General features: G+C 35.4%; 1 protein-coding gene across 2 annotated transcripts in view; it reads right to left on the minus strand.

Annotated features, from left to right (window-relative positions):
* LRBA (LPS responsive beige-like anchor protein) overlaps positions 1-17,799 on the minus strand; it is a 363,194-nt gene that overhangs the window by 96,247 nt on the left and 249,148 nt on the right. For both annotated transcript variants that reach the window (XM_068187837.1, XM_068187836.1), the window contains 2 exons: positions 5,384-5,524; positions 4,095-4,214 (listed from right to left, as the gene is read on the minus strand). In XM_068187837.1, the coding sequence (XP_068043938.1) occupies positions 4,095-4,214; positions 5,384-5,524 (261 nt within the window). The remainder of the gene's footprint in view (positions 1-4,094; positions 4,215-5,383; positions 5,525-17,799) is intronic.

The raw sequence follows: 17,799 nt of genomic DNA on the forward strand, positions 1-17,799 counted from the left end.
TTACACTATGAGGAGTAAAAAATAAAGTTCTACACTATGAGGAGCAAATTATGACGATCATAATTTGCCAAACACACCTGTATGAGATACAAATTCAGATATTCAGTACCATTCCCCCAGCCTTACAATAGTTGTGACAGCTGTGTGTCATATCACAAGATTTCACAAATTAGTGTCCATTTTACGGTGGAACAATCTAGAACAGCGTATTTGGAGTTTACTAATATTTTCTTTAATATTATGGTCTCCTAGCATCTCTTTTTGAATAAAACTAATCAAATTCTCCAAAAGCAACTCAAAGCACATGAAAAAGAAATAAATACATAGCAGCAGAGGAAAAGACATTAACACTACATAGCTCTATTACTAGTGACTGTAGCTTGGTGAAAAATTGTGAAAAAAAAACCAGTTTAATTAAACCAATCTAATTTTCTTTTGAAAAGGAAGCTGCAGTAGTGGATGGTGAAAGAAAAAGTGGCAAGGTGTTGCTTTACTTTTGAGAAAGACCTCTGAGACTGCCCCAGTCTCCCAAGACATTCCTACAAGCAAACTAAAGAATGGAGATGAGATTGGGTTACAATAATGTGGGAGTAGCCAAGCTGGAAATCCATATTCCAAGAGAAGTTATCAATAGTTCACTGTCAGACTGGGAGGACATGGTAATGCAGTCTGCCCTGCTCTTAATACTAGTCAATAATCTCATTAATGGCCTGGCACAGAAAGTGCAGAAGTAAAATTCCAGATGACACTGAGAAGGCTACACAGCTGTTTGGAGGGCAGCAAGAAGATTTCAGCCGATCTTAAAATCTGTATATATGGTACTAACAACAAAAACAACACAAAAACCCCTGAAAACTACAGTGGAAAAAGGAAAAACACATGCAAAGTGCAACATGGGTTACAATGTTGTAAATATAATGAGAAATAAACTTATTGCAACAGATTAACTGCCAAACCAGAAGGAACAAGTGCTTCTGAACAAGTGCAGGCAAATACTGCCAGGCTATCCAGGTTTGCTTTTTCTGTGGTATTAACAAAGCTAACCAGGATTGTTAGCACAAATAATGTAAATTAAGAAGTAACTGAGTTAATGGTCATGCCTATATAGTACTTTTTAAAAGTACCAAGTGGTACTCTCATAGAATTGAAATACATTCAGTATTCTTCAGTGCAGAATATTTAACTTAAAAACACATAGTTAATCATTTAAAGGCACCAGTCCTGAGCTACTTAGTAAATAATGCCAGAGTAGTAGTGAGACACTAGTAAACTTCCAAAAGATTTTTAATTTGCATTGTTTAAATAAATGGATAGGGAGAACCAGGAAATTTAATTTTATGCCACATATCACCTCTTGAAATCAAAATTTGTGAAGTTCAAGCAAAGGTTATTCAACAGATGAGCATTGGTTTCGTGCTTTGATCATCGATTGGAGGCTTTCCCAGGATATCGACACAGATTGGTTATGACCACACATATGCTTCAGCTTTCTCTGCTGAAGTGATACCAGTCAGTAGGAGCTCTTTCCAAAGCCAGCTCCTGTTAGTCCTCCCTGTAACAGAGAGTGCTTCCAGCTAAGATTAACAATAATTTTAGGACAGTAGCATCAGTAACTGCATTAATTCTTTCCACACGAGAAGCAAGGAGAAATAATTTCTTGGAATCAGCTCAATGGCTCTAAGTGTCTCAATTTTTTCAACTGGAAGAGGAACAAACCCTTCTTTTTCCTTTGTGTCCCCTACTCGCTGATAACTACAGAAGCACAATCAAAGTGTTCCACTTTGTTCAGGCTCTTCCACACAAGTCAACTAAACACATTCAAGCAAAAGGAGGCTAAAATGTTGCAATTCTGCATGTAAAACATGTATTCTGCAATTAGCCATGTATTTCACAAGCACCTGCAAGGTAGAGCAACAAGTATCAGGAAACTTGGTTTTCACAGCTGTAATGAAATATGGGGAATACAGATGGAAACATTCAAACATTTTCCTTTCTAATTCTTTAAACATATCCTATAGAAATCTTAGTCTCATCCCCCTTCCTGTTTGCTCATCCAATCTCACTAATAGACTCTGATAGTCAATCTTAATACTCACTCAGATGCTTCACAGCAGTATCATGTAATTCACAGCAATTCACAGTCTCAGGAAGCTGTAAGCAACTCCCAAGAGATCATCCTTTACAGTAGGGATGCCTCTAAAGACAGTATCAGCTTGCACATATGTGATTTCCAAAAGTTACCTAAGCATTTCTGAAAACCCCTCCCTACACTGATTGCCAGGGAAACATTCATTGCTTTTATTTTTCTGTTAGGAAGGTATCTTTGATTCTAACCAAAATCTCCCTGATATTTACGACCACTAATTCCTATCCTATGCAGCATGGGCAGTAGAGATTTATTTCCTTTTTTTCTTACAGCAGTCTCCACGTAATAGAAGGACACAAGCTCCTCCTCAATCTGCTCTGCTTTAGAAGAAAAATAAGCATAGCTACTCACCCTTTCCCTGCATTCTATTTTCAAGACCTTGCATTGTTATCATTGTTCCAGTGTGGATTCTCTCCAGCTAGCCTACAACTGTGGGTGTATTCCAGCTCAGATCAAATTAAAGCTGGGCAAAAGTGAAGATTTTTGTTACTCATTTTGAAAGTTACATTATTTCCTGTTGATGTATGTTCCATTAAATGTTACTTACTATTGTTATACCACAATATTGCTAATTCACATGCACTGGTGATGTACTAGAACCGTAAACCTTTTTTTGTTTTTCCCCACAGTATATTGTTCTTTGTGTTATAACTGTATGAGAACCTGCATGAAAATTACAATTATTACTTTTTCCTAATAAACTTCACCTAACACTTTTCTAAAATATTTTTTCCCTTCTGCAAGAAGTGCTATCTATCAATTTCACTACACTTCCAGTACCTCCCAACCTAATAGCAATGGAAATTGAGGCCTAACCTGGTATTATCAAGAAGAATTCTGCTCAGTACATCATTCAATTTTAATAATGAACTGCTGGTAGCTATTCGCCAAATACACTGGATTCTTTTAGACAGAGTAATCCCAGCTCACTCATAAGACAATGTAAAAAACTAAGATCATCATCTGCTTCTTCTTAGTTCATAAGGTCTGTTACCTTTTCTCATCAGAAACTGTGATTGCTTTGACATAATCTCTTCTTGATAAACATGTGTTTCATTTGCTTATCTCCAAGCTATCTTCCTGGCACTTAAACACAGTCTGATTACTTGCCTAAGTGTTTTTCTGTGAATTGTAGTTAAACTCACCTCATAATTTCTTGGCTCCTTTTTTTCCATATTAAATACTTGATTTGTCTACTACTGTTATCTTTCTCCTTCTCCATTTCTCAAAAAACCCCAAAAATGCACTCCATCTGCCAATCTTGTGGGTTACAAGGAAATTAAGCCTATAATGACCAATTAAATTTGAAAAAAAATCTAGTGTGTTTGTAATTTCTTAACTCCTCTTTCCCAATTTCATATAGACATTTTATCTTTTTCTAAGTGGAATTAATTCCACCAGTCACTAATTGCCTTCGATTCTCACAGATGCAAGAAAGACATCCCTTTTTCAACACTATCAGTTGATAATTTTTGCATTCCAGTAATTTGCAAACCAGCCCTTTCCTAAACTGTCTGCTCACCATAAGTATGACTGAATGATTTTGTGTCACTTAGGTCTCTTGCTGGTTGCATGACATCCTTGAGCTAGACCCTGATTTTCTCCAAATTGCACTCTTCCATCCTTCCTTCCATTAAAAAAATCCAACTCTGATATGAATCTACCTTCTTGTATTTGGTCTTTCCCACCACTGCCAGCATCTCTGTCTTCTTTGTTTTCCTCCCCAGCTCAAAATATTTCAGTCTCAGGGCTAAAAATGTTTGCTATAGTTTTACAGAAGAATTCACTGAAATATTCTCACGAAAGTAAAACCACGTGTCATCTCCCTTGCATCTTTTTCCAAATGGTGGGATGGGTCCCAGTCTTCTTCCTTCCATCCTACACTCCCAGCCACAATAAAGGCGGAGGCAATATGAAATACATTAACACCTTTCAGGAAATGTTTTACCTTGATGTCAGAAGTGTCACGCTGACTGTTGCGCCATGCTCTTGAAATAGACGAAAATGTCCTATCTGCATGATCAAACTTCCCACCTTGCAGATTTAGGAAAAGTGTTGTGAAGGGTTCCTAAATACATATAAAAAGATTAATTCAAAAAAACAATGCATCTCTTCAGAAATTTCAGGGTAAAACAAGGAATTTATTATTCTTTTGGGTTCTGGTTGTGAATGATTCTATTTTTCTGGCAGACACATGATTAATAGCGACGGGTTAATTCTATTATTTAAGAATGAGAAATACAAACTGATCTTTGTTTGTACAATAAAATGCTTTTTAATCTTACTCCATGCATACATATACTCAGATAAAGAAAAGCAAATAAACAAAAAGAAAATACTCAAAGGCTGAAGTAGAAACTACAGTTTGTGTCGGTTGTTACACAAATTGCTCTCAACAATATGAACAAGCTCAGATACCTTAGATATTTATTAAACTAGCATGTAACAAAAATAATGTGTTTTACTTTGTCCAGGGTGATCTGTTAATCTAAAAGGTAGCATTCAATACTGAGAGCTTCAGGACTGTTATTTTTTCATGTATAATTTATGATTTAGAAAAATGTTTGGAAGATTTAAAAGCCTCTTCTTAGTTAGAGAACACTTAAGCACATATTAGTGGATAATTGCTTGAAATTAGCTAAGCACTGTAAATTACTTCAAGGATTTATGTATGCTTGTACATTCTAACAAGCTTTAATTAATGATGTGCTGCTAATGCTTTCCCAAAGAAATTACTTCCTAGGAGATAAATCACCTTTCAATTTTATTGAAAAATACATTGTTTAACCAATATATTATCAATATGTAGTAGCTGAAAGTTACTTCTGTAGATTTTAAAAAATTAATTATTTATATCACAGAACTTCATGATCATAAGAAATCAACTCACTCATTAGGAGGGGAAAATTAAATATAATAATTAATAAATTAATTAAGAACCACAAATGCTTGGTACTTGGTCCAGTAAGAAAATATGCAAGGAAGGGAAGTTAACCATGTTTAAAGTAGTATGTAGACTAAAAAGAAATTTTTAAGGAGAAAAACCTTTACTGATTTGAAAAGGCTGTACCAGAAAAACTGAAACTTCTGCTTGAACTTTGGAGCACATTTCTCCTATGCTACTGATTGCAATTACTAGAAAATTTCAGTACTCTCATATACCCTTCAGTTTTAGTTTAGATTTTTGTTGCTTTCATTATAATTTAAAGGAAAAGCAGTTTTAAAAGATATACTTACAATCCTTAACAACCACGTGAGTGCAAAACTTGCTGTTGAATAATGAGTGCCATAGTGAAATTTTGGGACCTGATCATCTTCCCATGATTCGTATCTCTCAGCAAAGAACGCTGCTCTCTTTGGGTTCAAAGCTCCAATAGGCTGCGATATTGGTAAAAATAAACTCATTAAGCAAATAAGACCAATGTGAATACTATCACATCATACTCCCCTTGCTCTTTTTGGTACCTAGAATTATTGGCATGCACAGAGAAGAGTGGGTTTGGTGCTTTGCAAAAGCAGATGTTGGTTCATGTAAGCAACTGAGGAGATCTGTGTGCTTGGAACCAGGATTCCATGCACACACACACGGCTGCTTGGAAAAATCTCCTCTGCATTGCTATAGTCTCCATTTACTGCTTATTCAAGTCACTGACTCCATCCAATTCACAGTGGAATGTCTGGGACAAATGTTGTTTAACTTGGGTGCCTGTGGATATGTGTGCATGTTAGATACACTATTAAGCAAATAGTAAGCAACATTGCAAAACATTTTTTTGGACTTTTTTGGGAGAAAAAAGTAGTGATTGATGGGGTGGCAGAATATTAACAGTGGACTTGGAATTTTGATATTACTATTCTTGTTTCTATGCTTTCTATTTGCCACCTCAACCCAAGTTTTGCTTAATTCATAGAATTGTAACCTTTGAAATAGACAAATGAAGAATCAGAATTTCTGTATAAAGCATTGATATAAAAGAAACAACATATGTATGACTAAAAATGTCTATCACACTTTAACCAATACTATTATTCTTTGTTCACTGCTTACCTAGAATATAAACACCCAGAGATTTATTTAAAAGTAGGAAACATAATATTTTGCTATCTATAGCTATGCATTTCCTCAGCAGACTTTTGTATAAATGATTTGAAAAAACATGAGTATAAGTCACACAAATCACTGAGAAACCTAAAAGCAAATATAGCAATTCCACATGTAAAATGCTGTAAGAGTTCTAAAATATCTTTGGATATATATATACATAATATGTATGCAATACAATTTTGTTTACAGATTGAGCACACAGTATTGTTATTAATGTAAATTATGTTCATCTGTATGGACAATGGGTGCATTCAAATATAAGCAAAGAATAAACATTAAACAATATTTCCTTCTCTCTCTTCTTCAAGAAAATATACTTAAGAATACACTATGAGGTGAGGAAAAACTAAAATTCCTTGAACAAAAGTATCAGTAACCCCATCTTTCTTTCAAGCAGAGTTAAAGTGAAAAACTCTCTCTGCTATTGAGATTATGATTATTCAAATAATAATTATTCTTTGCAGCTCACATAAATTTGGCACACTAGCTTCAAAATATTTTCTCTTCTAGGACAGATTAGATCTCTGAATGACCTAAAATCCAATCTTACATTTTTTACTTAGGGCAGCTTTCACATTGCGGTAGGATAAAGAAAAACATCTTAGGTTAATTACTATTTTTGCAGTTCACTAATTTGAAATATAACCCTTTAAAAGTAGTTGTTCCTGTATAAAAGGATTTTTATCTGATTTAGTAAATTTATTCCAGGGAAGAATGAAATTGACTCCAAAAAGTCTCTTTGTTACAAGAACCATCTTTACTGGTTTTCCCTAAAGATCCAGATATGCTTGAGGGAGAAAAAGAAAAAAGAAGGTCATTTGTAGACAAATTATACAAATTAAAAATAGGAACAGTGTTGTGCTGTATGGTTCTGTAACATTTTATGTATTCTCTTGATCTGCCTCTATTATTACTCTCCAAATGAGTATAGCCCAAATCAATAGTTATAGAATTACATTCCTTTAATATAAAGCTAAACTCAATTAGAATTGATTCCATTCTCTTTTCAAAAAATAAAGGAAAGGTATCATGCAGAGATCTATATAGCCAGAATCCACAGTATTGATTTTAGCTGTTATTGTTACAGTTGGTTTCTGAAGCCTGCAACAGGACAACTATCAAGACATGTCACATTTATTTGCAAGCAAATAAAAAAAAGTCCCCAAATGAAAAAAGCTTAGGGGAAAAAAAAAAAAAAAAAGAACTGTGGAGCTGTGCACTGACAATGATACACTATCAGCTTACTCAGAGAAGTTACAGTGGGAATACACACATTGAATTATACATTACACGAATACACTGATTTATTGTGGTAATAACATCCACCTCATTAAAAGATTCTGCTTTGCTGCAGTTGGAGGGCTACATATTGTTTACTGCTATAAATTAATGGCAGTGCACAGAAGACTGTAGAGCCCTTCTAACAATAGATCTGTAATGACAGTGCTGTATATCACAGCTTCCCCAGCAGCTTCATAATAAAATGGAGACAATGTATTGGGCTAATACATTCTACCAGGCAGGCCCATATTTTTCTGACAACTGCTTCTAAGGATGAGGTGATTCTACTGTGTTATACTGCACTGGGCAGAGTTAACTACAGAATAAAGAAGAAGGAAAAAAAAAAGAAATTATTTGAAAATTCTCAGTTATTTCATATCACAAAATTAACAGGGAATCATGATTACACACTGTATTCCCTCCCCAGTGGGTAAATGCCAGGGGGAAAAGAGGAACTCTAAACTAAGCTCTGCTAGATTTAGCTGTTAGATGTAGCTGTGAGACCACAAATTTACATTGCTCAACACAATTTCACTATACCTTCTAAGGACGGATGAGCTGAAAAGCTTTCATATCCTGAAATTCCAGAACATATTTTATTTGCAGCACCTCTTTTCCCAGAGGAAAATCAGATATTAGTTCACCAATAAAAAATGCTTATTTAGATGGAGAGCGAAAAATGAAAAGTAGAGTGAGAAAAATTCCAATGAGCAAAAATACGAGATTATAAGAGCAAAAATGAACAACAAAATCACTGATGGCTGCAAAGTTTTCAAATCATATTGAAAAATGAATGATGTGTATGGTTTTCAAGTCCGTGTTCATTTAAAAAGAGGATCCAAACTGGGGCCAGAATTGACTTTTGTAAAGTAGCGTTTGTTTTCACTTTTTCCAAGGCGTGATCACCTGTTCTTTGGCCCCAAGTGGTTGTTGTAACAATATGTGCTACAATTATGAAAGTTAAAAGTAATTCTTAACAAAAAAATACAAAACAACTCATTTGATATTATTTTTTTCAAGTACTCCCAAATATAGGAATACCTCAAAATAAATAATTTCACATTTTTACTAAGAACTGAATATAGTAAATCTCAGTCTTTGGACCAAACTTGCTTGCTTCCTTTGAAACATAACACAGAAAAATGGTTTGCTGAAAAATAACTGAGAAAACACACTGACTCTTATCATCTACTCTGTCAAATGTGTCCAGACACTGTGGTGTAGAGTTTTATTTGTTAGTTCTTACTCTTGCTCTGTGCCAGGCCTTGGAACACTGACCCATCTTGCCTCTGCTTCCAGAAGAGGACTCATTGCACCCAACAGAAGAAAGCAGAATGTTCACTGCTCCTCTACAGAAGCCAGAATCTCTCCTGGACTCTGCCACTCATGTTCAAGAATATATAAATTATGGACAATTGCTAATGATTTTAAATAAACAGATCGAAGTCTTCTAAAGAAAGAATTACAATATGACTATTTATAGTCCTACCTTTAAAAAGATGAGGTGCTTTTTACTCCTATCTAATGTGCTTTCGTATTTTAAATAGTGTTGCTCCAAATATTTCACAACTTCATTATGAAAAAAGGGAAAGAAAAAAAAAAAAAAAAAAAAAAGAAAAAAGAGGGGGAAAAAAGGAAAAAAAAGGAAAAAGTGTTTTTCTTTGCGATTTCTTGCACTGTTTTCTTACCCACATATAACCAGGTATTTGTATTCCTGTGAATACAATTTTTTGTGTTACTGAATCATGTTCGGTAGCTTCTTTGCCAAATATGATGTTTCTTTCCCATACATCTTATTTTCAAGATGACTATCTGGTTTTCGTTATAGATATTTTTCATATTGGGCCTAAAGGACCAGCGGAACACTTAGGTCATCTCATCTAGCCTTGAGCTTGTGTGACAAGAGGTTAAATGCCTTTGCATTATATGATTTTGAGTCCAACTATTTATACTTGTTTACAGCACAAGTTGTATTTCGCCAAGCTGCTTTCCAGAAAGACATCTGATTCCTGAGTATGTGGACAATCTGCTACTTTTCTTGGAAGCTTTTTCTTCTGATAACTCTTACCCTCATTCTAAAAAATATACGTATTCCAGTTTGGTTATGATTTTACTAATGTGTTATCAAAGAGATCTTACTAAGCTTTTCTCTGACATATTACAAAGTCTCTACTTGCCCAGTATATTCTGAATTTAAAGATACTTACAGACTATAACTAGACTTTTTAATAAACATACGAAGTGGAGCTCTTCAGGTCTTCCATTTTAAGGCATTTCTTCCACCCTTAAGATTTCTCTGCATGCCCACTTATAAATGTACTCTAACATTCAGGAAACTGAAATGTGTTCAGTGGTTCATTGTTGGTTTTCTCCATAAATATGCCAACTGCTGCAAACTCTGCTGCACTCAAACCTTGCTTAGTTACTTTGTGTGTCACCAACACAAAATTGACTGAACTAGCCAATACTTGCATTATTGTCAGTAGGACATCCTGATCACTGAGTAAAATTTCTTTTTCCCCAACAGAGATACAAAGACAAAATGCAAGGGTTTAACTAAACCCAAACTTTATTCACTTAGGTCAGCTGGGAAATATCTGGGAATAAACTCATATAGTGTAGATCATTACTCTCTCATCTGTCATTTTTTGGGGTTGAGAACAGCCAAAAAATGCTATTCCCCCCTCTAAACCTAGTCTCAGTCACTGCTAGGCCTCGACATTCTTCCTCTCAGATAACTGTCTACGGTTTCATTAAAAATTAGGTCCCTTCTTCTTAGAGGGCATCTTACCTTTAATGCATATCTAACTTAAACTAATTAAAGAACCATATCCCAAAGAAAACAACAAACACAATTATCTGCTGAACTGTTTGAACTGCCCTTTGATCAACCAAAGTGTCCTTGAGCTGTATGATTTAAAAAATGGAAACAATTTATCAAGGATTAAAACAGTCCTTACCAATTCATTCATAAAAAAGCCTCTGGTTTCACAGCAGATGCATCCCAAAACCCATCAAAGACTAAGCTAGGAGGGGGATATACAAACTTGGATAAATCAAAATTTACCTGAATCCAGAGTGATAGAACTTGACAGAACCTTTTTATTCTTCCATGGTAAGCATTTCAATGATACACAATAATTCTGAACTGATATGCTATTTTTTATTATTAATTATGAATCATAATTTAGTCACTTAAGAACATGAGCAGCTTCTTGAAGTTCATGTACTTAGTTAAATAAGGAATTCTCTAGTTGAACTTGTATACACAATGTTAAAACTGCAATAATTATGAATATTAGTGAGTCTACTCTACCTATTTTGATATAAACACATCATCACATTCTGTTTTAAAAACTTCTGAGTATTCCAATTTCTGTTCTCATAACTGAGAATTTGGTAAGGGCTGGAGGATAAGCAAAAATGTCATGTGCATGCACATTAAAATTATTTGTACATATGGTTTATATTTCAGATGTTTTTAAGAGCACGCATATTCCTTTGAGACAGCAGGAACAGTCAGGAAAACCTGATCTAAATATGGTATAATAACTAGAATGTCTGAACATGTTAGTATAAATAACACTTAATGGTGCAAAAGACAGAAGATTCCTAAAGTTCCCAGTTAAAAAATATGAGTCATAAGCTAATGTTAAGCATAAAAACGAAAAAGAAAAACCCTATTATGCAATATTAGTGATGTCAGTGACAGAATATGCCTCAGGTCACCTAAAAATTGGGAGGAATTAGAATTTAAAAGAAAAATCTCCATACCTTCATATTACCAACAATAGTACCAAATGCTGTTACAACCACCTGTAGCAGATTGCAAAACAATGCACTGCTGAACTGCAAACTAATTAAGGACACACTAATGAAACGCAGTAAGGTTTAATCACAATCAGCACAACTGAATGTGTCATACACTTTGCGCGTGTGGTATTACACCTTAATACCGCTGGGAAGCCAAAGTGAAGACAGTTGTTACATGTTGTACACTTCCAAGAGGTCAGGGAGAAAGGAAACTGGATGTCCCTGGGAATCATGAGGGAAATCCAGCTGCTTGCAGGCAGTGAGGAGGGTATGGACTTAGAAAATAGCCCTGCCAGTTAAAAGATAACATTTGCATGCACTCTCCATCCACTTGTCAAGTGAAAGAAAACCCTGCACTGTTATTCCCCTGCTTAAAAAACAAACAAACAAACAATACTTTTATGGATTTTGAGAAATAGGATTAAGTGAGAAGCCACACACACTTATGTCATAGCAGGAGAGGAAAACATTCTCTGTTTGCCTTCCTTTTACAGACCATGTTCCTAGCCAACACATCATACAAGCTGCGTCAAGGGAAATATAGGTTGGATATTAGCAAAAAGTTTTTTACAGAAAGGGTGATAAAGTACTGGAATGGACTGCCTGGGGAGGTGGTGGAATCACCATCCCTGGATGTGTTTAAAAAAATACTGGATATGGCACTCGATGCCATGATCTAGTTGAGGTGCTAGGGCATGGGTTGGACTCAATGATCTTGAAGGTCTCTTTCAACCCAGACATTCTGTGAATTCTGTGAATTGAAAACAGCTCCATTGTACCTAACACAAGATTCACATAGGACAATCCGAACTAAAAACATAATCCTTTTTGTTTGTACTAAGAGCACAGGACCTCAAGCCAAAAGCTAACACAAATTCACATTTGTTGCAGATTTCTCTGAGGGCACACAAAAAAAACCATTATTCTGTATCACATGTAAGCACCAAGCCTGAGAAAAGGCGCTGAGAAGGCTAGAAAGGGGTACTTGGGAATTTATAAGGTTTTTACTGTAATCTGTATTGTTTCATAAAACTATGCCAAACAGACTATAACAATCCTGAATACAAATAGTCAGCTAAGAGCCCATCAATGTATCTTGTTTCACATATGCATTGCTCTGCTTCTAAGGTGAATTCATCCATCATCTTATTCCCTGTTTCATAAGATTTCCTGATTAGTCAAGCCATCATCTTCAATACTATCACAGATGAGTATTGTCAGAAAGTTTTATCAGCTCCGTTTTCACACTCTTTTTCAGATTGGTATCTATGCTGAACAGTATAAAGTACCAAACAAACTTTCGGAATGTCAGTGACCACCCCACTTTGGCAATGAACTTTTGTTTATGACTCTGAGGCAGCTTCAAGTGACTGGCTGGATATAATATATAAATTATTTTAATTAATCTTGTTAAACTATTCACCTCAACTTTTAGGATCATACAATCTTTTCTTAGTAATTTTTATGTATTGATTTCCCTCATTTGATCTATATTTTTATCTGTTGATGTTTGAATTTTAGAAAGATCAGTTGGTGTATACACAAAGTCCACAGCCTGAGAACTACCTTAGACTCTTCCTTAAACAAAGATTATCATTATTTTACCATGATCTCATTTTCTGACCAATATTTTTAAGCCTGGATTGTTTTTTGACCCCAAGAGGCCTCCTGCTACTAGGAGTTTGACCAACTCAGCTTTAGACAGCTCCAGTTAGGTGAGAAAAATCCCATATTCATATCCCATATGAGTGCAATTTTTAACTTGGCCACCATCGTGCTGGTTCAGAAATCTGAGTTACATAGATGTGTGCTGTAGCACCCCAAATCTGCTGAGTTCAAATGTATGAATATAAGAAGGAAGAGAGACTGTATCAAAGAATAACTTTCACCTTACATTAGAAAGACAGAAAACACACATTTAGAATGTCTATGGCCCAAGACATGTGTGTGAAATTACTTTATTTTGATTTCTAGTAGATCTTATGACCAGACATGTGCCCCATGGTTTCTTGTGCCCATTTAAAAGGTCACAAACCTCATTCAGTTCATTTCCAATTGGAAGATGACATATGTCCAGGGCACCTAAAACTGAAACAAGAGCAAGATGGACAATAACAGCAGACACAAAATTAGAGTACCATTTTGAACATCCATGGTTAATTTTGAACTACAGTTTTTCTTATCCTTGAGAATTACTACATTCCAAACAATACTCCTCCTTGAGGCAAAGCAGGATTAAGATTATTAGGCTTATTACTAAAATTACTCTTTTTGATTGTGTAAACTTGGCTTTTGCCCAAATACCTAAATAATTTTTTTAAAAAAATTTAAAAGATTGCTTGAAGACAGCTAAGTGATCCTAGGAACTGATATATGCATCTGAAGTACAAATAGTATGCTTCCTGTGACTTCAGAAAATAAGCCTCTGGTGGGAAGAGAAGAGAATATGGAAGAGAAAGTAAGAATGGAAACGAGAAGCATTCTATCATCCACTTGTAATATTCTTTAGAGTAGGTGGTATGACACAGAGAAAAAACAACTAAAGACAAGAAAAAACTCTAAAAGGTGATGCTATAAGAAGATGGTTATGACACTGTCATCGAGTTATACAAATTAACAGAATATTTTTTTTAAATCTATCTGCACTGAGAGTAGGATATCAGAAAGGATGTTTTGATAAATCATCTCAGAGATACATTTGGGTCAAGTTCCAGCCTCAGCAGGTCTCCACAGGAGTTGTGGAGGAACAGACCACTGTGGAAATCACATGTTTGTTAGAAAAAGGGTCCTGAGATCGATGCCGCATGAAGCTCAAACCAACATATCAACTCAATCTCCGTCCTTTAAAGTGAAACAAGAACTTGACACTAAAATCCAAAAAGTTGACTGTCTCTAAGGATCATGTCTAAGTTGGCTTTAAGAACCCAAAAGCTACTTAATTTAAACAAATCCGTCTTCCTCACAGCTGTGTCCCTGCGTTTTTCCCCCAGAATAGTCTTGGGGTGTCCCTGTCCCTAGTGCTGAACCCCAGGCGCCGAGGCTGGTGGGGACGAGGCTCGCTCTGGAAGGATCCCTGACCGTGGTACTGCAGACACGGGCTGGGAACACAGGGAGGGAGGGACAGGGGGCTGAGGCACATCAGCCACGACCCATGGGGCCCTTTTCAGCTTTGTCTCCCAGTTTTGGCAAGTGTGCTTCCAGAAATGATACAACACAGCGGCTCAGGTGTCAGAAAGGATAATCAACCCATTTTATCACTCATCCGTGATGGCATCTGCCTGAGTGTCACTGGCATTCCAGAGTTTCACAAAATCACCTTCTCCATTTAGAACTGGGAAAAATTATGTTATTAATTCAAAACTTTCCAGGAAATATAACAGACTACTCAACACTTAAATTTGTACTGTTTCTAATTCAAACCAGATTATTCAATCTGAACAAAGAAAGCCCATAATAGTCCTAAAGTTCTAGCACTGTCATGGGATGTGAACTTAATAATCTTGCACAGCTTCCTTCAAAGACAGTCTTGGCAATTATCTTCCCACCTTTCCTTTTCCAATCTCTGTGTATGTAAAGAAACCAGATCAGGAAAAGAGGGTCTTCATTCTCCCAGCTAGATTTTGCTCTTTTATGGTTTCCTAAATGGAACCAACACAAGAAAGGTTCTGCTCTGAGTGCTTCCGGTTTGTATGCTTCCCTTCTCCTAAAAGATTCTCCCAACGTGGTTATGTCAAATGTTTATGTCTGTCAACCTACATTTTGAAGAGGATGAAGCGCTCCACTCCTCCAAGAAGCAACTTGTGTTTCACAAAAAAAAAAAAAGCATGAAAACTTGTTATCTGAAAATGGAGAGGATCTGAGAAATATATTTTATCCTAAAAATACTAAAATCCATACTGGATTAAAAAATGATTAATGAAATATGTGCCTCCTTTTCAGATATCACTGTTATCCCAGATATCATTCAGGCCAGCATTAATATCTCTAACAGTGTTTCTTGAGATAATCAGAATTCTAGAAAATTTAATGGACCTTCTCGTACATACCATGGATTTTGATAAAAAGTTTGATATATTTTACTTCCTGTAATGTCATGTTTTAAGCAGGGATTCACATGAAGCACCCTGAAAGGAAGAATATTTATACCTTCCTTCTATATCCTGTCTGACTTTGGAATACTTTTTAACTAAGTGGTATCTTTTGTCACAGATACAGATAACAAATTTCCTACCAGAAATATCAGTTACAAGGCAGCCAGGACAGATGCTGAGCCTAGCAGTGCCATACCTCAAAAGCATTAGTGCCTAAATTCCAGATGTAATTGCTTATCAAAATAAGTCACTGCCATTGCACCCACTCTTGTTATTTCTCACACTGTTCTTCTCATCCTCCTTTAATGTCCAATTTTTGAACATGCTTTATGCTTAAAAGGACACTGAGTCCTGGTGAGTTCATCAGTTTTAACTGCACTCCTTTTGTGTGTATTCAGCATGAGCTGAATAAAATGTAATTTATGTTTCCTACATGAAAGTACTTGATTCACAGAATATCTGTACAGGATTTAATGCCTCTCTAGACAAAAAGATTTCTTTTAAAAATTTGCAAAACTCTAATAGGTTCACATCAAACAATTTTTTAGTTTCTATCTCTTTGCCAAGAGGTAAATAACTAAGCAAATTTCATGCCCACCTCAAATCTGCTTCCGCACAAGGGAAAATATGAATCACAAGTTTTATATACAGTGCTTTTGTGCTCCTGAAATGGGCACCATGCAACAGAATTCAGGTTGGCATGCTGAAGAACACAAAGCAGCAAAGCTGACATCAGAACAACAAAACTACTTTAATTTTTCATAGCAAAAAAAAAAAAATCTATTACTTCTCTTCCGTCAAGGTGTGTTTTATATTAGTGGCTCCCACATACCAATTAAACACCTCACTTCACTAAGGTGAGAGCTATTTGTTGCTTTTGTACACTTGACTGGAAAATAAGTCATTACATGCATAACAGCCTCTATAAAATTGATGATGATTTAGCAAATACTGCATGGAATAGATAAAAATATGAATAAAAATATTATTATGTACACATGTAGCTATACTGCAGAGAAAAGATTTAAGAGTAGCATAAATTTCTTCTTCCAGTAGTGTCAGTTTATGATCTTACACGAATGGTGTGCCTTATGAACGGAAAATTATCAACAGCTGCTTGCATGCAGCAAGATCTTGTAACAAACTTTTGAGAGTATAAAATCATGCTTCCATACCTCAGTATTTGCCATGTATTTTTACTTTTATTTTCTTCCCTTATCCAAGTTCAGAAATACAGTACAATTTATTGCTTCCACTGAACAAGGAAAAGAATGTGCTTATGAATAACATAAGTAATGCAGAAAAAGCCACACATTCAGGTGGGAAACTGTGCCTGTTGTATAAATAAAATATATACTGCTATAAATATCGTATGTAATACTCATTCCAAACCATAGTCACCTCTTAAAGAATAAACACTTGAGTCAAAGCAGGGTAACAGACTGGCAGTGCACTCCTGGCATTTGTCAGGAGTGTTCGTCAGGCTGACAGCAATATTAACCACAATCCATTCCAGTTTGCTTTGGTTTATCATTGTGTGACTGATGTTCAAAACAGTGCCAGAGGAAGCTGCTTAAATAAAGTGTTGGTTTAACCTCCACTCTGCAGTTCTTTAAATCTGTACTAACTGTGGATTCCTAGCTGACACATTAAAAAAAAAACCTATTACTTAGATTTGACACAACTTGCAATTTCTAAATAATTTTTAAATAGTAAATTCTTCATTGTCTTAGGCACGAAAAAAATGAAAATATAGTGACCTGACTTTCTTTCTGCCAGATCAAAATCAAAGTTTTCCTTTCCTTTACATAGTGGGAGCACTAAACTGTGATAAGTTTCTGGGCATGCCTAAGGAAAGGAAATAAATGGCTGTTAAAACCATGTAGACATTTAAGTGAAATATCTTTAAATATTTTAAAAACCTTTAGCAGTGAAAAAACATAGACATGCTACAGTGCATAATTAGTACATATTTGGAACCATTACCCCCAAGAAAACAGTGCTACAATGAAAATATCACAACAGACATAAAATCTACAAATTTTCATAGTAGAGTATTAGCAAGGTCTTCCAGATACTTGTCAGAAATTCACCATCTGACATGAAGTTTAACATTTAAGCTACATGGAGTTGATACTGCTAGAACTACCAAAACAGTAACCAAAACTTGGACTGCTTTATTTGAAACAGGTATGGCATAAAGACTCTCATTATGTCTGTGTATGTATACACACACACATGTATATATATGTATATATATATGCATTAATTATATGCTGTTTAAAGCTCCCAGTTTCCCAGAAAATGCTTGAGAAGGTTGAATGCAGATAGAGATGAAATCTGAGTAATATCCTCCCTTAGCA

Source organism: Anomalospiza imberbis, chromosome 4 (assembly GCF_031753505.1).
Source record: "Anomalospiza imberbis isolate Cuckoo-Finch-1a 21T00152 chromosome 4, ASM3175350v1, whole genome shotgun sequence".
Taxonomy (NCBI): domain Eukaryota; kingdom Metazoa; phylum Chordata; class Aves; order Passeriformes; family Viduidae; genus Anomalospiza; species Anomalospiza imberbis.